The 24,766-nt window shown below is 37.1% G+C and overlaps 2 protein-coding genes across 2 annotated transcripts; both read left to right on the forward strand.

The window, feature by feature from the left end:
• Nucleotides 1-14,429: 14,429 nt before the first annotated feature.
• LOC149215307 (receptor-like protein EIX1) lies at nt 14,430-15,182 on the forward strand. Its single transcript, XM_089389689.1, has one exon. The coding sequence runs from the start codon at nt 14,430-14,432 to the stop codon at nt 15,180-15,182; it is 753 nt and encodes a 250-aa protein (XP_089245815.1).
• Nucleotides 15,183-15,570: 388 nt separating this feature from the next.
• LOC149215308 (uncharacterized) lies at nt 15,571-17,312 on the forward strand. The gene has a single exon (XM_089391073.1). The coding sequence runs from the start codon at nt 15,792-15,794 to the stop codon at nt 17,280-17,282; it is 1,491 nt and encodes a 496-aa protein (XP_089247199.1). The 5' UTR covers nt 15,571-15,791; the 3' UTR covers nt 17,283-17,312.
• Nucleotides 17,313-24,766: the final 7,454 nt, after the last annotated feature.

A 24,766-nucleotide genomic window follows, 5' to 3' on the forward strand; every position in this document is an offset into this window, starting at 1 on the left:
TTTACTAATTACACATATATACATACACACATTAAACAATACACGTATTTTATTTTATTTTAATTATAAATTAAATATTTTATTTTAATTATAAATTAAATATATAAAATATAAGTATATTATTACCTAAAAACTATATATATCTTTTGGAAAAAACAACTCATATATTAATTTGATATATAACTTAAAATAAACTCTAAAATTAAATTCTTAGTATAATAATAAATATTTTAAAATACATTAATATTTAAATATTATTCAAAATAATTTATATATAATAATTTAATCTTCCAAATAAAATTATTTAAAGAATTATAGTAATTTCATAATTGTAATTAAATATAAATATCAACATAAACTATGAAAATTATGTTAAAAGCAACATTGTTATACAATCGATAAAAATTCACATGAAACTAAATCAATTCAAAAATTATGTTTAAAACGATATCTTTGTACAATCAACAACAATTTACATGAAACTAAATCCATGTTAGACATTGAATTAAATAAAAATTATGTTTAAAACAATATCGTTAAACCATCAATAACAATTTACATGAAACTAAATCAATGTTAGATTTGACCATCACAAATTATTTTATATATAAATTCTTAAATGGAAAATAAGATAAACTTTTAAAGGTTGTTTTTCCGAGATGGACGCATCTATTTAATATTGGAGATGGTACTCTCCATTACATTGATTTTTCCAAAGAATTATACAAAAAGCTCGAGTAAATTCACTTGGCCATGAACTAGGATTGATACTTCTAACACTCCTTTAATCCACTTTAGTTTGGGAGCCATCCCCAAACATTAAGCTCATTTAAGGAGATTAGGTGTTTTATGTTAAAAAATGAAGAATGCAAATGTGGAGAAGACGATTCATTTTTTGAATATTACAAATCAGTTAAATAAAATTATATTGGAGACATTAGTAACAAATGATTGCAGTAACACTGAATTAAACTAGACTAACTGAAACTGAACGAGGACACCTAGATGAATAAGGACACTTGGATGGACGGATTTGACACCTAGTAGATGGTTGGAATTAGGTTCTCCAACACTCTCCCTTAATTACAACAACATAAAATTTCAATTAAGATGTCTATTGGTCTATGTCTCAGTGAGGCTTACAATTTCTTTTTCTTTTTCTTTTCTTCCAAAAAAATTTACAATTTCCATTTCTTTTTCTTTAACTGAACGAGGACACTTGGATGGACGGTTTTGACACCTAGTAGATGGTTGGAATTAGGTTGTCCAACACTCCCCCTTAATTTTTTCTTTCTAAGTAAGATTGTTCTATTAATATAATACAAAAAAAGTAGTTACAGAGAGGCCTGGCCTCAAAAGTACTGAACATCATTCATCACACAATAAGACTGTCTATCGTTGACTGCCCCAATAGAGGGGAAACCAGTCCAAGAAATCAAAGGAGCCCACATAGGGGTTATCAGTTTTGACCAAAAATCAATAAAACATTTTAGACATTACAGAGTCGTAACCAAAAAACACACAAACTTAACCGAAATTGCCTAGCCATCAAGAAAAAACATCCACCTGGCAAAAAGCAACACCTAATTGCCAAGTGTCGAGACTAGAGATTGTCCGGGGCCAGTTCTTCCACAGTTGGACACACATAATTGTCTGAATCGTCGTCCTCGTCTGACATGCCACTACCATGTGCTGGATGGACTCCCTCAATGCTACCTGCGCCCACACACGTTCCAGACTTGTCACCCCATCGACTGCCTGAGGCCTGCGTGTCACCAAGCTTGTCTTTCACAGCTTGCTGGTTGCTAGCCAACGCTTTACCATGCAGGGTGGCTCTATCTTCGTCTGCTTGCTGTTTGCTAGGGTAGCAAATGCTCCTATTGCTTGGTTCTGCCCTGTTTGGCTCATCACTGTGCTCAGGCAGACGTGCTGGGGGGTCAATTTCTTCAGTGAAAGTGATTATAATGGTGGCTATGATTACGGGACGATTCAGGGTGCTTCGAAACCGGAATTGTGTGGTATGGGGAGCTGGATGCAGAGGTAGGGGAAAATTGGCAGTGTGAACTGCCGCATCTCCCCTTCTTATGCCTTGGAGCCTAGCTCTTCCCCTTCCGCTGCGGGTGACTGTGTAATGCCTAGAGAAGGAGCTATGTGAATTGGGATTGTCTGCTGAAGATGCAGTGGAGACAGAGTTGGGGCTAGGCGTTGCAGGAGGGCGGACGCTCCCCCCGCGAGTTCTGCCTCTCCTGCTTCTCATTCGATGTCGGACCATGGTAGCATTGAAATCTGGGATAACAGCAAAGGGGATAGTGGAGTAACTGCACGGAGAATGGACAAAGGAAATCTGGTCCTGAGCTAGGTTGTAGAGTCTGGTGTGGGAATAATGAAATTTTTTGCCTAGGTCAATGCAACTTGGCAACCAGCATCGGCTACCTGTTACAGTGTGTGGACAGGGCTCTGCGGCTTGCGGAGGGCAAACACAATGGATCAGGGGGGGAGAAATTACATAATGGTCAGCAGGTTCCATTCCTATGATTGTTGTGGTTCTGTCTCTGCCAAAGCATTCATTTAATGGCACCTGCAAGGTGCCTTGAATGCGTCTCAGGTTGGCATGGGGGAAGACGCAGGTGGCCATGTGGCCAGCCCTTCCGCCGCCTGACTGTCTCATCATCTTAATGATCTTGATAATCACCTGCATCCGGGTGAACACTCCCCCTTAATTACAACAACATAAAAATTCAATTAAGATCTTTGTTGGTTTATGTCTCAGCAAGGCTTACAATTTCTTTTTCTTTTTCTTTTCATCCAATTTTTTTTTACAATTTCCATTTCTTTTTCTTTAATTGAAGGAGGACACTTGGATGGACAGTTTTGACACCTAGTAGATGGTTGGAATTAGGTTCTTCAACGCCCCCCTTAATTACAACAACATAAAAATTCAGTTAAGATCTCTGTTGGTCTATGTCTCAGCGAGGCTTACAATTTTTTTTCTTCTTCTTTTCTTCCGAAAAAAATTTACAATTTCCATTTCTTTTTCTTTTTCTTTTCTTCCAGATCTTGTAGCCTCTAAATTGTTTCAACTTTTTATTTTTGTTGTGTCCTTCAAACCTTAGTTTCTTCATTTGTTAGTGCAGATCCTCCATCTTTTAGGTTGTCTAAGCATGTTTAGGACTTCTTCAGAAAACAGCTTGTATGTGGGATGTTGCCACATATTCTCTTCTGTAGTGCGCTTTTCATCATTAATCTACTGCAACATAAGATGAGAATAAAATGTTATCTCTTCAAAACTCTAATACCTGAAAATTTCATTGATTTGTTGATCATGCATGTTGTTTTCAACATTCATTTTTGCAAATTCTATGCAAACATCTTCTAGACATGGTGTTGCAAGCCATGCTTCAAGGAAATTTAATTGTGTACTTGCACACTAGAAATCAATGTTAAAATTCAAAATATTTACAAAACCACATTGATTTTTTTCTTACTTCTTTGCAATAAGAGCTTTCTTATGTTGCGCTTCCTTCTTTGTCTCTTCGACTTCTTTACTACCCTGTGTTGCTGCAAACAAGTCTTCCACTTGGTTTTCAGACTCAAGTGGGTTTCTCTCATCGAATTGCATCATGTCAATATGATGTTTCTATTGCATTACTTGCAACCATTCATCTTTAGTGAATAATTCTTCATCAAAATTTACATAAGAAAAATGAATTGCTAGATTCAGCATAGCTTTGGCTACTCCAATGAAAACTTCAAAGTCATCAACACGCTCTCTTGTTGGATTCACCAAATCTTCATCCACTTGCAAATGTGCATAGTGGGATTCACGAGCATGTATGTGCTCATTCTCTGCTTCTTCTGCAAATTCTTCACAGGCACCATCCACTTGTGGTTGAGCACAGTGGAATTCAACAAAATTTTCATCTCATTGTAGATTTGCTGCTATAGATCCACTTTCATCTTCAACTTCAATGCTCCCCCTTACACCAAAACTCCTTTCAAGGGTATCCCAGGCCTCCTTGGCTATCTTGACATCTAAAATAAGGGAAGAATATTGTCATCTACAGATTCTTTTATGCATTCCAATGCAAAGTTGTTCTTTTGCCTTTTTACTTTTAATTCTTTCCAAAAAAACTTCACACATCTTTAGCTATTTTTTCAACTTTCTTAGCCTCTTGGCTTTTCCCATTTAAACGTTGGTTGATTACCGCACAACAAAAAAATCAACTTACACATAACAACTGCCTATAATTATGTCTCTATAATGGCTTCTCTTCTCAACTTATTTAAAAAAATTCACTAATATCTTTTTAAAAAAAAATCCAAACGAGACCCACCCTTTTGATTAAAAATATTTTTCAAATATAAACCATGCTTGTTTATGCTCAAGTTTTAGTTCACAACACCCCCTTTAAAAAAACCTTTTTAATGTCTTGGTTTTTTTAAATTTTATATAAAACTTTACGTAAGAACAAAGCCCTCAAATTAAAAACTTTTGAATAAACCCTTTTTAACAATCTTGAACGAGAGCTTTTTAATGGAACCTTTTTTTTTTCAAATAACATAAAGCCTCATAAAAAAAATTTGAAACAACTTTCAAATTTCCTTTAAAAGCACTCCTTTCATCTTGTTGTTTCTTTAAGAAAGAGAACGAAAGACTTTTCTACCTTGTTGTGTTTTACGGCGATGACAACCACTGCTGCCACGAGGTAACACATCTACCGCTTCTCCTGCTTCTTAGTGCGATTGACTTTTCTCTTCGTGCTTTCAATCGATGTTTCTCCTTTTTAATGCATCCTGTGGTGCTGGCATGGGAATTTAACTAACGCACTTGTTGAGGCCTTCGCGGCTTGGAAACGACAAGATTCTTCGACCGACTTACTGGAGTTTTCATTAATTTGGTTGTGTGTGTTAGCGTTTTTTTTCGAGATTTTATAGGTTGATCACTCAGAATTTTTTAATTGAACCTTAAAAAAAGGTTTTCCCGGACTGATCTATCTTCTGAGAGAGGTAATGATTTGTTTCGTCTTCTTCACAGAACAGGCTTCACCCAATTAGTTTATTCAAAACAGAGGCTTCTTCTACTCCTCGACTTTTTGGGCTCTACTGTTTACTCTGGAGTCTTGTGTGATTTCGCCGATCATCTTTCTGCTAATTCCATGGAGTTTTACGCAGCCTAAGCTCCGATACCATGTTAAGAAATAAAGAATAAAAACAGTTCCAATACCATAATTCTCTAAGTACTGACCCAACCCTCCTATGCTTTCTATCTTGTCACTCTCTAGAATCCTCAACAACTCGAACGATATCAACGATTAAAAAAGGACAACTATTTAACTTTGTTAGATTTGGTAATGGTGAGAGATTTAAGTTTTCCCAAACTACAAAACCCTCTGATCTGCCTCAATTTCGTAAAAACACAAAAGTTCAAGGAAGGATTCGATACGTAGGACAATTGGACACGTTTGGAGTACCCTCGTTCACTGGTAACCCGGGGCTGTGCGGTTCTCCACTTCTTTGAGCAGACGATTGACCATGCAATACTTTCATGTCACCGACAGGTTTATGCACTGTTTAATGGAAGCGTCGGCCATAAAACAGGAGTTGCCGCTAGCCATTTTGATTTAGATTTTGCAAAATATTTTAGATTTTATTTAGATTTTAGGAGATATTGTAGAATTTATGAATAAGAGTGAAGTCAGTTTTATCTTATCAAATCAACAATAACTTTAAATTCACTTTAGTCTTTCTCATAACAGTTTGAACGAATCAATCTCAGAGTCACACTTTCACACTAACTTTAAATTTTATTTAGATTTTAGGAGATATTGCAGAATTTATGAATAAGAGTGAAGTCAATTTTATCTTATCAAATCAACAATAACTTTAAATTCTTTTTTCTCAGTAGGAAAAAATCGGCATATTATATATTGAGATATGGATCATGTTACATATAAGACCGTAGTCTTGGAATATATGGTTACATAGCTCCGATATTGCGCATGTAGAGTATCAGCAGCATGAAAAGGCTATGAGTCAAAATATATAAGAGAGCATCAGCGATCTAATTACCAAGGCAAAAACAACCTGGTATTGGCAGCAAGAAGGTTATGAATCGAAATATAAAAGAGAATTACATATAAGACCGCAGTCTTGGAATATATGATTACATGGCTCCGATATTGCGCATGTAGTGTATCAGCAGCATAACAAGGCTATGAGTCAAAATATAAAAGAGAGCAGCAGCGAACTATTTACCAAGGCAAAAACAACCTGGTATTGGCAGCAAGAAGGCTATGAATCGAAATATAAAATCCCCTCAACAATAACTTTAAATTCACTTTAGCCTTTCTCACAACAGTTTGAACGAACCAATATCAGAGTCACACTTTCACAATAACTTTAAATTCACTTTAGGCTTTCTCACAACAGTTTGAACGAACCAATTTTAGAGTCACACTTTCAGAGTCTGAAGAATCTAAAATATCTTCACCTGTAGAAGAACAAATTCTCCTTCAATATTACCTCCAACTGGAACCCACCGTTTCAGTTAGATGCGCTGAGATTATCTTATTGTGAAGTACATAGCTTTCCTCTTTTCCTGAGGGCTCAAAATTGCATGAAGACATTGGCTCTCTCTAATAACGCCCTCAAGGGACAAATGTCTTCATGGTTGTGGAATCTTCCCATGGTTGAGGAAATAGACCTTTCGCACAATCAGTTGGAAGGGCCAATACCACCTCAGCTGTATAACTAGTCGACTTCATTGAAGGAGTTGGAGCTGCGAGGTAATCAGTTGAATGACAGCCTTGCCAATCTATCAAGTACTGTGGCTGTCTTTCCTTGGGAACTTGATCTGTCAATTAATAACATTACTGGTTCAGTCCCCCAAGAATTCTGCAGGATGTTACATGCTTCGAATTTCTTATCTTTAGCATCGAATAAACTAGGAATTCCTGCTTGCATTTGTGAGCAAATAGAGCATCCGGAAGCTCTGGATCTTTCGGACAACCTGTTATCTGGCGAACTGCCATCCCATTTAGGTGACTGCTCTTTTCTCAAGGTATTGAATCTATCACATAATAAATTCCATGGATAGATACAGATGGAACTGGAAAAATTGAAGAAACTTCAGGTACTGCAGATCGAAAAATTGAAGAAACTTCAGGTACTGCAGATCAATAGTAACAGGTTAAGTGGAATTATTCCCGAGTCTCTGCAAAATTGTAAAAATAAGAAATTTTGAATTTGATCAGAAAAAGGTTCTCAGGCATGGATTTCTTGTTTTCTAGTTCCTAGAATTCATTTCTATAATTTCCCCACATTAAAGGGTGATATCTACGTAACCTTCTTTTCTAGCGAATTTCTCCTTTCTTGGCATTTATCTATGGTATTTTAATTCTCATCTATTTTCAAATTTGCAAGGTGGCTCTTTGTTTTCTACTAGCCCAAAAAATGAGTATCCAATTTTATTTGGGTTTCCGTGTGTTCGCCTTTTAAATTTCGGTTGCAAATTTCTACTGGGTTTTGTTTATGGAGTTGGATTTTCTTTTTGTTGGTTGGAGGTTTGTACTGGGTTGGATTTCTTGATCCGTAAAGAATGAAATAAAAGATTCGTCCAGCTCTTTTCAAAAGCCTATCTAATGCAATAAAACCCCACTTCTTAATAGCTTCCAAAGTGCATGAAAATTAACAACATTGTATCTCACAAAATGAAACAATACAATAGTGGTATCTCAATTTAACATAAGAAATAAATATCTCAATTTAACATAAGAAATAAATAATCTCTAGTAATAAAATATAAAATACTACAAAATATTATCATCAAGCTCAATAATAGTTCTCATTACATAGCTTCACATCATAAAATATCAACTATCTCAAATCATAACATATCAATTAACTCACTCTAACAAGATTTTAAGGAAAATAAACAATGAAACAGTGCACCAACAGAAAAATGATAGAGAAACAGAATGACATAGTCCTCTTTGTTGAAGGAAGGTTGAGAGGAAGCTATAACTGTTTGGCATTCTTTGTTAATTTCTATGTTTCTTAAATAAAATAGAATATGTGTTTTTTTTGGAAGAAGTACATCTTCACGGACACTTTGGATGGAATATCGCAAGATCTTTGAAAACTTTTCTTTGTGGATGGTGAAAACTCTAAATTTTATAAGCTTATTTTTTAGTTATGTTATAATGTTTTTTAATATATTATTTATCAGTTTTAATTTAAAATTAATATAATATTTATCAATTTTAATTAAAAGATTTAGCAATTTGTATGTCGTACACCTATCTTGTAATGTCAATTTTGGCCTTAGGGAGGAGGCTCTACTAAGAGGGTCGGTAGGAAACCCATCAGGTTTTGGGTTAGGGTATGTCCCGAAGAATATTTATATAATTTGAGAGGGTAAAATGTGCCTATTTTTGAGGTGTTGAGGGAGGACACCTCAAAAGAGCATAAACAAAATATAGGATTAGTTTCGTGGGAAGTTTTCATAGAGAAAGGGTTAGTTGATCCTCATAATATCAATTCGAGGAGGCCATAATATCCAGATCTGGGCCATGCAAGGCGCAAGCCTTTTCGACAGGTGGTGGATAGGGTCATTGGAACTGAGGAAGGGGAAGGTATTAAGGCAGGAGTGAAGCTGACAAAAAAGGAAGTTCATACAAACCAATTCGGATGACAAGCACCTAGTGTTAGGGAAAGATATACAACTAGATTCATCCATGGAGGTGGCAAAGCACATTCTGGTTGGGAGGGCATTGAGAAGACACTTTAAAGAAAAACAAATAGATGGGTGGCTACATGCTTCATGGGATGATACTCCAGGGAGAGAAGCCGAGGTAATTATCCTTACAAGTGGTTGGTTCATGTTGAAATTTGGGTCAACAGTCCTGTTAAAATGATGGAACCCTCTCTTTGACGTGAGGAGGGAGCATGTGGAAGAGGTACCAATTTGGGTAATATTACCAACTCTTTCCCCTTAGCTTTGGACAAAATATGTGTTTCATGCAATCAAGAATAAATTGGGGGTTTTCCAGGAGGCTGATATCTCTTTTAATACATCCATCACCATAACTGTTTCTAGAATCCTTGAAAAGTTGGATGTCAAAGAGGGGTTGTTGCCCAACATCATGCTAAATTTCAAAGGATGCAATTATAGCCAACAAGTTGACTACAAGGATTTACCCTTCTTCTATCTTCAAGGTCTTACTCGGGAACATTTGGCTCACAATTTCCCTCTAGTTGTTATGGGCATCAATAAATCAAGCTCTTAGTTTGAGATAAAACATGAAAGTAGTCGGAAGTCAGGATCGTGAGAGATTGGTCAGAAGGCCCCAACTTAACATGAATTTAAGGAATCTTAGGCTCAACAGGGAGAAAAGATGGTGTTGAGAAGTGGTTCAAGGGCGGAAGGCAAATAAAAGAACCAATAGGGATTGCGTGAGTCAGCCACACGTGAAGACAAATCCTCTCCTCCTTTAGGTATTCCTAAACCTTTCTCTCCCTGTTCAAATTATTATTTGAATATCAATTCTCATATGGTATTAGTGCCTGGTCCTTCTAGGCCTGTTGTTTTAAGCACTTGTATATCATCCTTAATGGTTTCGTCTCTTAGGCCTATTGATGACATTATCATATTTGCCTCATCAAATCCTACCCCCTCAACCTCCGCAACTGTGTTTGGCCCTCACCCTATTATATACCCTCCCTAGAACATAAGACCCAAGGTTCCAAAAGAGGGCCCATCTGCTTGTATGGGAGGCTTGGGCCCTCTCCCGACCATTCTAGGGAATGTGAAATCCAAAGGTAGAAAATCACATCTCTCCAAGGCACGAATAAAATCTCAATTAGATATTGATGAAGGGAAACATAAATCCCTCGAAGGGGTGCTTAGAGCAATGCAGATCCCAACCCCAGTTCCCTCATGGTTTCTCTCTCTCTCTTAATTGCATGGGTTTAACTAATTCCCGAAGAAAACTAGCATTGACAGGGTTTGTTTCATCCTTTGGGTCTGATATCATCATGCTTCAGGAAACTATGGAGCAGGGCGACTAAAAATTGAAGCTTTGGTTAAGATGTTCCTAGGCTGGTACTTTTTCTCACTAGATGTGAGAGGTTGATCTATGGGATTAGCTATGGGAATAAATGTGAAATATATCAAAATCTCAAGCACTTTGGGCTCAAAGAATATCCTAGGGATAAACATCTACTCAACTGACATGAATATGGACCTGAGATTAATAAACATTTATAGGCGTTGTCACAATAGAGGTGATTTTTGGGACAGACTGATGGCCAAATCTTTTATGGAGGATAACCTAATTCTTGAGGGGGGACATAAATTTTTACCTAGGGGCCTCTATAATATGGGGTCCCCAAGCTCTCCTAGACCCAATGGAAAAATTATTTAGTCTCAATTTCACGGACAAACGCCTTATTGATTTTAACTTAATCAAACTCAAACTTGCATGGAAGAACAAGCATACTCGAGAAGATAGGGTTTCCAAGAGACTAGAAAAATTCCTCCTTGCTAGAACTTGCGTTAATAATATACCTCTACTCCAACAATAGATTGGTATAGGGGGGTCTTCTAACGACCATCTACTTTTTTTAGAACTAAAGGGGGGAACAGAAAACCTGGCAGTCCATTCAAATTCGGCCCCTCATGGTTGGATGATGAAGGTTATAATCAAATCATAAAAAAAAAATGGATTCCTTTCAAAGATGATATGGGAATTTCCCCAACCTATCACTTCGTAAAAAATCTAAAAAGGAAAAAAAATTCCTCCATTGAATGGACTATTTAGAAGAAGACTAGAGATGAAGCATATCTCATATCAATTGAACAAGAACTGGAGAGGCTAGAATCACCTACAGGAGGAGGATATGATTCTGTGGAAATCAAGTAAAGGATCATGCAACTGCAAATCTCCAAGGGGAAATCATTGGCTGATAAAGAGGAACAACGGAGGCAAAAGAGCAGGGCAATGTGATTAAAAGGTGGGGACGAAAATATTAGGTTCCTTCATGACTATGCCAAAATTCAAAAGAATGCAAATACAAACTGGGAAATGCCATATCTTGATGGGAGAAAGGAAAAATATTTTGGTGAACTTGCGTCACTCGGTAAGGCTTTTTTCAAAATTTATTCAAGGCCTGAAAGGAAGCTTCCATTGCAGAGGTAATCCAAGTAACCTATTATTTTCCTAGGTTTGTGGAGGAGGATGAAAATAAACAGTTGATGGAGCCTATCTCAAAAGGGGAGTTGGAGACAATTCTCGAAGGGTTGTAGAAGGAAAAAAGCCCCATGCTAGATGGATGGATGGTGTAATTCTATCTAGGATTTTCTTAGTTTCTCATGGATGAACTCTTGCAAGTTGTAGAGGATTCCCACAAGACAAGGAGAATCTATGACCCCTTTAACTCTACCTTCATGGCACTTATCCCAAACGTAGATGAGCCTAAATCATTCGATGAATACATACCTGTCTCCCTATGAAATTGCATATATAAAATCATAGCCAAGATAATAGTAATGCCCCTCAGACTGGTCATGTCCAGAAACATGTCAAGAGAACAGTTTTGGTTCCTTGAAGGCAAGCAGATCCATGAAGCCAATGGGGTGGCCCAAGAAGGATTGTACAGTATCAAAATGTGAAAGCTAAAGTGGGTAATGGAAAAATCAGACCTGTCTAAAGCTTATGACCGGATCAACTAGATTTTCATTTGCATGAGTCTTACTCATCTAGGATTTAATGTGCCATTTATTAATTGGGTTATGGGGTATATAACTAATTTCTCCTTTGTTGTCTTAATAAATGGTTCAACCTCCCACTTTTTTGATGGCTAGAGAGGTCAGATACAGGGTTGTCCCTTGTCCCCCCTCTAATTTCTATTGGAAGTTGAAGGGCTAAGCATACTTCTGCTAGGAGAAAAAAGGCGACGAGAGATAAATGGAATCAAAGTGGCATTAAAATTATTCACCACCCACTTACTTTTTGTTGATGACATTTTAATTTTTTGCAATGGCTTTAGATAGGACTTGGTATCCATAAAATGAGCACTCACTCTTTTTTAGAAAGCCACATGTATGGTAATAAATGTTCAGAAATCAATACTATCAGTGACAGGGTTGTCTCAATTCAAGGTGAGAAGGGTGCAAAAAAAATTCCCTTTAGAATCATCCCCAAAGGGATAATCTCAAGTGCCTAGGTTTCCTTTTAAAACCATAACCTTACCAAAAAAATGATTGGTTGGGGTTACTAGCCAAGGTGGAAAAAATACTTCAACACTAGAGCTTCAAGTGGTTGACGAGAGGTGGAAGATTAGTCCTTATTAAATTCGTGTTGGAGGCCATACCAGTTTATTGGATGGCCCTCGCATGGTTCCCAAAAGAAATTTTAGCCTAAATATGAAAACTATGTGGTAGATTCTTATGGGTTAGATCAAAGGAAGAATATGTCCATTATTGGTTAGCCTGGAAAATGGTGGCCCTCCCAAAATCTTAGGGAGAATGGGGCCTTAAGGACATTCTTATGTTTGCAAAGACTCTTTTTGTTCATGTTAGTTAGAGGCTCCTATCTACATATAGCCTATAGATAAGAGTGGTCACAAGGAAATATATCTTCCCCCTCTCATTTGATGATTGGATTAGAAGACAAGGTAAAATGATACCAAATTCATTAGTAATCTGGAAAGCAGTCAATGAATCTTTTAATATCATTGTAAGCAACCTACCGTGGATAGTGGGAAATAGAGAAAAAATGAGAATTGGGCTAGACCCTTGGACAGGCTGTTCATAAATCTTCAAACTTTTGAATGAAACTGTGACTCTTCTAAATGGCCAGGGTTTCATTCATCTGCACCAAATAAGGGACGAAACACAAAATATCTTCTCGTCAGCACGTTGGAAATCAACAACTCAACTAAATCTTCGTGATGATCATGTTGGCATATGGGTTGATTATATCGATGTGCTAAAGAGGTTGCATATTAGACTTAGAGACAGAGAATATACGTTATGTTGGGTACACAGTCCATTTAGGATTTACACTACAAAATAGGTTATAGTCATCATATTGAGGATAGATTAAGGGTGATCAACCTTGAATAGTGATGGAAGCCCTTATGGAACCTTACATTCCTAGCTGAGATGCTGATTTTAATGTGGTGTATCATTATAAACAAAGTGCCAACTTGGGATAATCTCCAAAAGAGCCTAAAATAAGGGCCAGGGTGGTGCACTCTATGTAGAAATGTTGAAGAATCAATTCTTCATTTGTTCTTAGTTTTCCCTTTCCCACAAAGCGTTAAGTAAGTCATTCATCTATGACCATTTCCTGCTTTAAGTAAGTCATTCATCTATGACCATTTCCATGAGAGGTAGTCGTAACTAACTAATTTCTCATGATTTTTTAATAGTCCACTTAGCACTTATTGGTCATGCTCTGCTCACAAGGTTGAAGAAGTGGGATTGAAACTAGTGAAATGAATCACATAGCCTCAACGATCACTTAAATTTCTCATGATTTTTTAATAGTCCACTTAGCACTCATTGGTGATGCTCACAAGGGTCAAGAAGTGAGATTGAAACTAATGATATGAATCACATAATTTAATTAGATTTTATGATTTTTATTTTATTTTAGGAATCTGAAATGTAAGTTAACGTAAATGTTTTAATGTTTATTATATAGTATTGCTTATATGAATGTTTGTTAGCCATATATATATGTTTTACAGTAATATATTAATTCTTTTTATAATTAATAATAATAATTTAAATTGAAATAATATTATAATTTAGTTAGATTTTATGATTTTTATTTTATTTTAGCAATGCCAAAGGTGTTTTAAAGTAAATGTTTTGATGTTTATTATATAGTGATTTCTATATGAATGTTTAAGAGTCTAGGGAGTTGTCTATGGATGTCACAAATTCGCTTGTATGACATATTTCTTGTGGGAATAAGGGGAAAAGAAATTCAAAAAATCAGAATGCTCCAGTATTTGAATTGTATTGTGAATGTTGAAATGGGTTCAGTACAATACAATTTCCATTATTTTCTTAGCTATACTCTTTAGACTAAACTATTTAAAAGTAAAAATTTTGATATTTATTATATAATAATGTTTATGTGAACTTTATGTAATTTATATGGCTGACTTAATTTATAAGATTGTTATTATTTTTATAAATAAGCCAATTTTTTTTTAATATCCTTTTTCGTGAACAATAAAAGAGTCGTGAAGAATAAAAGCGTTCGGCTTTTCGCGAAGGATAAAAGCGTAAAATCTTAATTAGTGTCGTTAAAGCAGATAGTTTAGGACCCATCATCCCGGCGCCCAGAAAAAATGATTATGATGTCGAAAATAGGCAGCCTGCAACACTGCAGAAGCAGACCCTTGAAACAAGAATGGCGTCTGACAGGTATCATGCGAAAGAGCTTGTTAAGTTTGTTACCCAGGTGTTCATTTGTTGCATAATTTTCCTGGTTATATTGAAGTCTGTTTACTGCGACACTGGCTGTTTGAATCAAGAAATTCAATCTCTTTTGAATTTTAAAAACCATCTACATGATTCTGTTGGACGATTGGCTTCATGGAATATTGCTTCAATTAACTGTTGCGAGTGGGATGGCGTGTCTTGCGACGGACGGACCGGTCATGTGGTTGGTGTGGATGTGCATAATTGCAGTCTGAATGGTGAGTTCCGTCCTGCACTATTCTCTCTTTCTCAATTAAGGGATTTGGAGAGTTTGAATGTCAGCTCCAATAATTTTAAGGACCAACCTATTCCCCAAGAGCTGGGCCTGTTGAAGAAATTAACATACCTTAACCTCTCTAAAGCGGGATTTTCAGGCACCATTCCGCGGCAGCTGGGAAACCTCTCTAGCTTGACAGTACTCGATCTCTCTTCCTCTGCTTTTACGCTGGAAAGTCCCGACCACTCATGGCTTACAAATCTCACAGCCTTGAAACACCTTTCCCTTGACAGAGTCGACCTCTCAGCGATGTCTTCCGCATGGGGACGGTCAGTAGGTCGCCTTTCTCAGCTCAGGAACCTTTCATTGTCGAACTGTGGCCTGACGGGTGCCATTCCCCCTTCGCTGCAAAACCTTACATCCATAGAAATTCTACATCTTGATAGCAACCCATTTCACAAGTGAATTCCCCAGTTGGTTAAGCAATATGACTAGTTTGATTTCCTTGAAGATGTCCAATTCAAGTCTCAACGAATCTCTTCCGTTTGAACTCTCTCAGATGCCTCGCCTAAAAAGAATTTACTTGGACAACAATAGAATATCTGGCAATGTTTCTCAGATTTTTCAGGGCCAGTGGAAGACCCTGACCCTTTTCCATATGCAAAACAATAGTTGAAGGGATCCTTGACATCTGCTATAGGAAAACTATCGGCCTTGGCTCAGCTAGATCTGAAACACAACAAATTGAAGGGAAAGATTCCATCTTCATTAGGCCTTCTCCGCTCGCTTACTGTACTAGACCTGGGCTACAACCTTTTATCGGGATCAATCCCTATCTCCCTATGATGGTTGTCCAAACTGACCAATATTAGTCTTTCTCACAACAGTTTGAGCGGACCGATCTCAGAGACACACTTTCACAGTCTGAAGAATCTAAAACATCTTGACCTGTACAAGAACAAATTGTCCTTCAATATCACCTCCAACTGGAACCCACCATTTCAGTTAGATGTGTTGAGATTATCTTATTGTGAAGTACAGAGCTTTCCTCTTTTCCTGAGGGCTCAAAATTCTATGACGACATTGGCTCTATCTAGGAACGGCCTCAAGGGACAAATTCCTTCATGGTTGTGGAATCTTCCCATGCTTGAGCAAATAGACCTTGCGTCCAATCAGTTGGAAGGGCCAATACCATCTCAGTTGTATAACTCGTCGACCTCATTGAAGGAGGTGGGGCTGGCAGGTAATCAATTGAATGGCAGCCTTCGCCATCTATCAAGTTCGGTGGCTGCCTTTCCTTGGGAACTTGATCTGTCAGTTAATAACATTACTGGTTCAGTCCCCCAAGAATTCTGCACGATGTTGCATGCTTCAAATTTCTTATCTTTAGCCTCAAATAAACTAGAGGGTCAAATTCCTTCTTGCATTTGTGAGCAAACAGAGCATCTAGAGGCCTTGGATCTTTCGGTCAACATGTTATCTGGCAACCTGCCCTCCCAATTAGGTGACTGCTCTTTTCTCAAGGTATTGAATCTAGCACGTAATAAATTCCATGGACCGATACCGAAGGAACTGGAAAAATTGAAGAAACTTCAGGTACTGCACATCAATAGTAACAGTTTAAGTGGAAATATTCCCGAGTCTCTGCAAAATTGTAAAAAATTACAAATTTTGGATTTGAGCAGAAACAAGCTCTCAGGCAAAGTGCCCGAATGGATTGTGGATCTTTCTGAACTCCGCATACTTGTTCTCAGATCAAACAATTTGGAAGGTAGAATACCCATCCAAATTGGATGCCTTCAGCAGCTCCAAATTCTTGATCTAGGAATGAACCGTCTGTCAGGTACGATACCGCCACATCTTTCAAACATATCAGTAATGATCGACAAAAATTTCCCCGAGTACAGACCCGCGCAGCCTGAGCTGAGGTATGGACAGTACTATGAAGATATAGTTCACGTGATTGACAAGGGTCAGGAAATGGAGTACAAATACTTCCTCACGTCTGTGACTTCTCTGGATCTCTCGGCAAACATCCTTTCTGGTGACATCCCCGTGGAAATTGGAGATCTGCGGGGTCTGCAGACTTTGAATCTGTCCCATAATCATCTTACGGGAAACATTCCAGAAGAAATTGGGAGAATGGTAAATTTAGAAAGTTTAGATATGTCATGCAACCAGTTAGAGGGAAGAATACCTGCTACACTTGCAAACCTTAGCTTCCTTGGCGCTTTTAACCTATCAAATAACAACCTATCAGGAAGGATTCCATATATACGACATTTGGACACATTTGGGGTAACCTCGTTCTCTGGTAACCCGGAGCTGTGCGGTTCTCCGCTTAAGAGAAACTGCAGCGATCAAGCATCAGGTGAGCCTGACCATAGTCATGAGCAGACTCTTGTTCGTTGGTGGGAATCGTGGGAAGCTGGAATGGGTTTTGGAATCGCAATTGGGTTTGGCAGTGTGATCGGAGCATTAGCTCTGAGCAGACGATTGGCCATGCAATACTTTCATGTTGCTGACAGGTTTATAAACTGTTTAATGGAAGCGTCTGGCATATGACAGGAGTTGCTGTTAGCTGTTTTTACATATATTCTCTATCGTACATTTCGGAAATTTTATAGAATATATGAATAACTCTATAGTGTAGATTTCGGAAATTTTATAGAATATATGAATAACCCTGTAGTGTAGATTTCGGAAATTTTCTAGGAGTTCATGAATAAGGGTAAAGTTAATTTTATCTTAATTTTATTTATCATATTCCAAAATATTTGGAAATCTGCCATCAATTTAACTTTAAGAGTTGTAAAGCAGTCCTTGCACATAAGATTGAAGTGCATTTATTTAGTTTTTATAGTTTCAAACTGCTAAAAACTTTCATGCAAATAAATGTAAATCAATAGATTTCAAAATATGTCGAAATTTGCCATCAATTTAAATTCAACGGTTGCAGAGTAGTTTTTTGAATAAAATTCGAGTGCTATTATTTCGTTTTTATAGTTTCACACGAGGAGGAACGTTCATGTAAATTGTATAGTTTCAAACGACGAGGAACGTTCATGTAAATGGATAGATTTTTTGGTTCATTGCTCAATGTTGGGTTGTAAATTTGTTAAAAATTATCCACTTTCATATCTAAAAACCCATAAAGTTAAAAACCCATAAAGTTGTGATTGTTTTGAAGAAAGAAAGAAAGAAATAAATTATTTTAAAGTTTATCAGGGTAAAGATAGTATATGGGACAGATTGCTTCTTCATCTGCTTGATGTATTCGGCGCCTTTTTTCTGGGAAACTTCAAAATAAATGCTCCCAGCTTCTGGACAAACTCCTCGCTAAATAAATTATCCCAAGAGTTAGCTGCCAACTTATCTGTATAACTTTCCATATTGTCTCTGAAAGCCTCATATTCTAAAATGAAATGTTTTTCTGTTTTTAACTATATCAAAAATTATAGCCAGTTGTGAAAATTAAAACAGTTATTTAGCTAAATTGTACAACCTGGCTTTCTGCTTTTGTTGCTAAGATTAAAACAGTTATTTTGCTAAATTGTACAAGCTGGCTTTCTGCATTTGCTGCGAAGATTAAAACAATATGATTATGGCCACCTTTTCTGTTTCGTTTTTCTCGAAAATGAAATTTAGATCTAATCTCCGGGCTTCAACGTTGATGAATCCCGTGGAGTTCCCTCTAAGGCTATGCTGCTTAGCATGAGCATAGGAGTCGTGGATTAGTCTCTCTATGTATTTTATTTAACCAGTTGGAGCTTTCGAATTCAACAATCACTGTTACAAGAACATTTTGGCCAATGCTATTTCTAAAGTAGTACAGCATATCTTCAAATCTATTGTGCAAATGATAGATTTGTTGAAGGAATATATGATTTCAATGTTTGCATAAATATTTTCATTTATTTGTATGTTCTTCGCTTATTACCATCCATTGATGTTTATGGTTTGAAGTCTTTGTTTGAATCATATTTAGGTTTTGGATGGAAGTGGTGTTGGATAGTGGCTGCTGGCATGTTAGAAACGTGCCATAGTTTTGTAATAGCTTCCTCATTATCATTTAGTACTCTTTCAAATTCCCTTCATCATAAAAATTACTGGTATGTTTGAAAGCGTAACGTTTAATGTCTTTTTGGAGGCTAGTTAAGTGAGTTGAAGTGAAAATTTCCATTTATTTGTATGTTCTTCGCTTATTACCATCCATTGATATTTATGGTCTGAAGTCTTTGTGTGAATCATATTTAGGTTTGGATGGAAGTAGTGTTGGATAGTGGCCGCTGGCATGTTAACAACCTGCCATAGTTTTGTAACAGCGTCTTCATTATCATTTAGTACTCTTTCAAATTCCCTTTATCGTAGAAATTACTCGTATGTTTGAAAGCCTAACGTTTAAGGTATTTTTGGATGCTAGTTAAGTGAGTTGAAGTAATAGCATGCACTATTAGAATAATAATCACGTTTGTGTTGGATTCAGACTGAGAGACTTAGATGGCAATAGGAGAGAATAATTCATAGAGACACGGCAATAGCAGAGAATAATTCACAGAGACAGACAAATGGAGAAACAACAAGATTACTCAGTCAGAAAAAACGAATAGATAAAACAATCACTGGATAACAGAAATCACTTAGCATTACATAACAGGCTTGGGCCTTGGCTTGCTTGCTTTCCTTGGCCAGAGAAATTACAAATTTATAGAGGCTGAAGAAGGATCTAGAATCCTGAATGGAGATCTAGAAACTAATGGCAATGTAAAAGGATCTAGAATCCTGCATGTGATTCTAGAAACTACTAGCGGTGTAGAAGGATCTAGAATCTTGCATGTGATTCTAGAAACTATTAGCGGTGTAGAAGAAGAATCTTGCATGTGATTCTAGAAACTATTGGCGGTGTAGAAGAATCCAGAATCCTGCATGAATTTGGCTTCACACTTAACATTCTCCCACTTGAAGCCAAATAAGAGTCATCAAGTCACATTGAGTCCTACCATGCCTCCACATAACTCATGTTTATTTCGTAGTAGAATCTTAGTAAGCATATCAGCAGGGTTCTTATCTGTATGGATCTTTTCCAAGGATAATTGTTCTTCTTCCAACACATGCTGGATCCAACGGTACTTTAAGTCAATGTGCTTGGTTTTTGAATGAAATGTTGGGTTTTTCGCCAAGTGAATGGCACTCTGACTATCACAATATAACACATACTTGTCCTGCTTTATTCCTATCTCTCCTAGGAATCACTGCATCCAAAACATCTCTTTACAAGCTTCTGTTGCAGCTATGTACTATGCTTCTGTTGTAGAGAGGGCTACTATTCTTTGTAGCCTGACACCCAAGATACTGTTGCACTCGCAAATGCATACAAATAACCTGTGGTGGACTTTCTGGTGTCCATATCTCCAGCCATATCCGCATCTGTAAATCCTTCAAGCACAGTTTTATCATGACCAAAACATAAACAATAATGACTAGTACTCTTGAGATACCTTAAAATCCATTTTACTGCTTGCCAATGTTGTTTGCCTGGATTGGCAAGGAACCTACTCACTACTCCCACTGAATATGCAATGTCTGGTCGTGTGCATACCATGGCATACATCAAACTGCCAACTGCTGAAGCATAAGGAATATTGCTCATTTCTTCTTTCTCTTTGTCATTACTAGGACATAATTCAGTATTCAGCTTGAAGTGGTCTGCAAGGGGTGTACCAACTGGCTTGGCATCCTTCATATTAAACTTGTCAAGCACCTTCTTGATATATTTTTCTTGTGACAACCACAACCTTTTTTTTTCCTGTCACGCATAATCCGCATGCCCAATATCTGTTGTGTTGGTCCAAAATCCTTCATTGCAAATTTGCTACCCAAATATTTCTTCAACCTATTGATCTTATTCTTATCATGCCCAACAATCAACATGTCATCCACATATAACAATAATATGATATACTTTCCTGGATCATACCTCTTGATATAGAAACAATGGTCAGCTTCCAACCTTTGAAAACCATGTTCCAACATGAATGAATGTCGAGGTGCCTGTTCAACCCATAGAGACTCTTTTTCAACCTACAAACAAGGCCTTCTTTGCCTTTTTCTATGAAGCCTTCTGGCTGCTCCATATAAATTTCTTCCTTCAATTCACCATGAAGGAATGCAGTTTCTACATCTAACTATTCACATTCTAGGTCTCAAACAACAACTAGACCAAGAATGACTCCAATGGATGACATTTTAACAACAGGTGAGAACATTTCATTGAAGTCAATACCTTCTTTTTGGGCAAAACCTTTCACCACCAACCTTGCTTTATACCTCTCCTTCTTTTCATCACCTTCATGCTTACTCTTGTACACACATTTTTTTTGTAGAGCCTTTCTACCTTTTGGGAGGTTTACCAACTCCCAAGTTTTATTTCCTACAAAGAGTTCATTTCTTCTTCCATTTCTTTCTTCTATTCTTTATTGTGCTTGACTTTACAAGCTTCTTAAAAGCAATTAGATTCACCTTCATCAGTTAACAAAATATAGTTTGAAGGAGGATACCTTTGTGAAGGCTTATGGGGCCTAGAAGATCTGCGAACCAACTGTGGTTGTGCATTATCAGATTGAATCTCCTGTAAAGGTTCCTGCAAGATTCCTTCTTGTTGTTGTTCATCATTTTCCACTTGTTGTTCTTCATGCTCCTGAATTTGTTGTTCATTTTCTTGTATTGATGGTATTTTTCCTGCTGCTCTTCAAACCTATCAATAACCTTCTTGACCTCCAACTCACCTACAGTCCTCTTGAACATTTCTGACTCATTAAATATAACATCCCTACTTCTAATAATTTTATGTTTGAGTGGATCCCATAGACAATAACAAACATCTTCTTCTGCATATCCCAGAAATATGCATTTCATAGATTTTTCATCTAGCTTAGTTCTATTTTATTTGGGAATATGTACGAATGCTTCACATCCAAATATTTTCAAGTGAGAATAATTCAAATTCTTACCAGTCCAAACTTCTTTAGGGATACCTCCATCCAAGGTTGTAGTTGGAGATCTATTTATGAGGTAGCAAGCGGTCCTGACTGCTTCAGCCCAAAAATTCTTCTCTGAACTAGAATTGGCAACATACTTCGCACCTTTTCCATAATGGTGCGATTCATCCTTTCTACGACACCATTCTGTTGAGGAGTACCAGGCACAATCTTCTCATGCTTTATGCCAAACCTGTTACAATATTCCTTAAATGCATTTGAGCATAAGTCTCCACCATTATCTGTTCTTAAACACTTCAGCAATTTGTTAGTCTCTCTTTCAATAGCAACATGGAATTTTTTAAATATTCCAAACACTTCACTTTTATTTTTCATAGGATATGCCCAAACGTTCCTGGATGCATCATCTATAAATGTTACAAAATATGATGATCCTCCTAATGATTTGATGTTAACAGGCCCAAACACATCTGAGTGTACCAATTCTAACAAATTTTTCTTTATGTCATGGCCACCTCTAAGGAATGAAACCCTTCTTTGTCTACCATATATAAAATGCTCACAAAGATCAAGATTGTAGGATTTCAAACTTGGCAATAAATTTTTACCAACAAGGATTTTTAAACCCTTCTCACTCATGTGACCCAAATGCTTATGCCACAAATCTGCTGAATTTCCTTCTTTTGTGACAACAACCAAATCTGATTTTCCTATTAGTTTCTTCAATGTGTATAATGTTCATGTCTTGGGTCCTTTGGCCACGACCAATGCTCCTTTGCTAATTTTCCAACCTCCTTTTTCTAAAGCTTGTGGAATAGCCTTCATCATCCAGTCGTCCCATATAGATTAAAATCATGCGAATTTCTGGTACATGCTTGACTTGTTTCAACAATATATCTTGTCCTTCTTTCATCTTGATCTGGACATCTCCCACTCCAACCATACTGCAAAAATAATTATTTCCCAAATGCACTCTACCATAATCACTAGGATTATATGAAACAAAACTATCTTTGCATGGGGTTACATGGTGAGATTCCATAGAGTCAAAGATCCAGTCAAAGCTACTACTAGATGTATATACACATGCATCCTCTACTGAAATAGTAAACAACACATCACCATCTGTGGCTACAGTAGTAGTCTCACCTTCATTTGTGCTAGATCACTTGTGATTTGTACTAGACGGTCTCTGATCCTTTTGTCCTTTCTTCCAAAATCGACATTCTTTCTTCATGTGCCCGGGTTTGCCACAATGAAATCAGATGATTCTTCCCCTCCTTGATTTTGATTGGCCTCTCGATCTTGATTGCCCTTGCTGGCCTTGATCCATTCTCTTACCACGATCATCTAGAGCTAGAGCCTCTCCTCCCTGGTTTTCCGCAATTGACTTGCGTCACAGCTCCTCATTCATTAAACTACTGCTGACATCATCAAACTTTAGGGTCCTTGTAGTTGCTGAAGTGTTCATAGCTACAATTAAATTTTCCCAACTGTCTGACATAGAACACATCAGCAATATGGCTCTAATTTCATCATCTAAAATGATTTTAACAAATGCAAGTTGATTAGTAATAATATTAAATGCATTCAAGTGCTCAGCAACTGAAGCACCCTCCTTCATTTTGAGATTATAAAGCTTCTTCATCAAGAACACTTTGTTTGATGTTGTGTTCTTCTCATATAGATCATGGAGCTTCTTCCATAATCCTTCAGCCGTCTGTTCTCCAGACACATTGAAATAAACATTCTTTGCTAAATATTGGAGGATTGTTGCAATTGCCTTTCTATCTAGCTTATTCCACTCTTCATTTGTCATCGATGAGGGTTTCTTTGTTGTGCCTTCAATCGACAAATACTGATCCTTTAAAATCAGTATATCTTCCATCTGTGATTTCCATAGGGCAAAATTAGCCCCGCTCAACTTCTCCATATTTGTAACTGCTGTCTCCATTTTCAATCAAATTCACGCCCCAAAACACAAAAACTCCACTTAAAAATAAAACTTTAATTATTACTCTTTAAAATTTAGTAATAGTGACCTTTCTCCTTTTAAAATACCATTTTCAAAATTCATGCTCCTTTTAAAATATACTTTTCAAAGTTCCAACATATAATTATATATGTTTCATAATAAATATAAAAACATATATAATGTTTTAACCTTTTCACATTTCACACACACATATGTGGGTATGAGAAAAAACTTGACGTATATGTGCAAGCTTGATGTGAAAAAAAACTTACGAACACCACGTTTCAACTCCAAACTCCACGGATCTCCATGTTTCAAACTCCAGCAACACGTTTCAACATAGATCCACGACCTTTTAGTTCCAACGTTCCTTAGCTATTTCCTGGACAGATCTTTCAACAGCTCCAGACGTAATAAGGCACTAAGTGGCTTACACAGTGGATATTCGACCCTAGCTCTGATACGATGGTGATAGTCAGCGGTGTTGGAGTCACAATTGTAATTACACAAAAACCCGCAGGTGTTAGTAAACAGACACATCGCTAGTGTTAAGCACATGCCATGAAACACACGGGGAGCGTTGAATTATCCTTCTACACCGCCATTAATGGAAAACGTTGGATTATCCAATTCCCAACAATCTCCCCCCCAACGCGAGCCAGGTGTGTTTCGAACTCGAGACATTTGGCTCTGATACCACTTATTGGAGTCACGATTTCCGTTACACCAAAACCCGCAGGTGTTAGTAAACAGACACATCGCTAGTGTTAAGCACATGCCACGAAACACATGGAGAGCGTTGAATTATCCTTCTACACCGCCATTAACGGGGAGTGTTGGATTATCCAATTCTCAACGGGCGAAATTAGATAGAAAGTTAGTGACCGTCCGTAAAACTTCTGTAGATTTACCGGTTGGGTTTTGTATAAATTTATTTGTTTTGTAATGCAATCGACAAACTCTTTGATACAGTATTCATAGTGTCTGTCATGGTATTGGAACCGAGGGTTTCGATTGTGGTTGTTGTTTGACTAAGAGCCAAAGCTATGAACGTGTGAGCCCAGAGACGTGAGGGC

Source organism: Pinus tabuliformis, chromosome 1_1, assembly GCF_031772625.1.
Source record: "Pinus tabuliformis cultivar Carrire ecotype Pingquan chromosome 1_1, CPIR1, whole genome shotgun sequence".
In the NCBI taxonomy this organism is placed as follows: domain Eukaryota; kingdom Viridiplantae; phylum Streptophyta; class Pinopsida; order Pinales; family Pinaceae; genus Pinus; species Pinus tabuliformis.

Excerpts from the sequence above, each read along its gene's own strand:
- LOC149215308 (XM_089391073.1), top strand. The coding sequence starts at position 15,792 with ATGACGACATTGGCTCTATCTAGGAACGGCCTCAAGGGACAAATTCCT.
- LOC149215307 (XM_089389689.1), top strand. The coding sequence starts at position 14,430 with ATGGCGTCTGACAGGTATCATGCGAAAGAGCTTGTTAAGTTTGTTACC.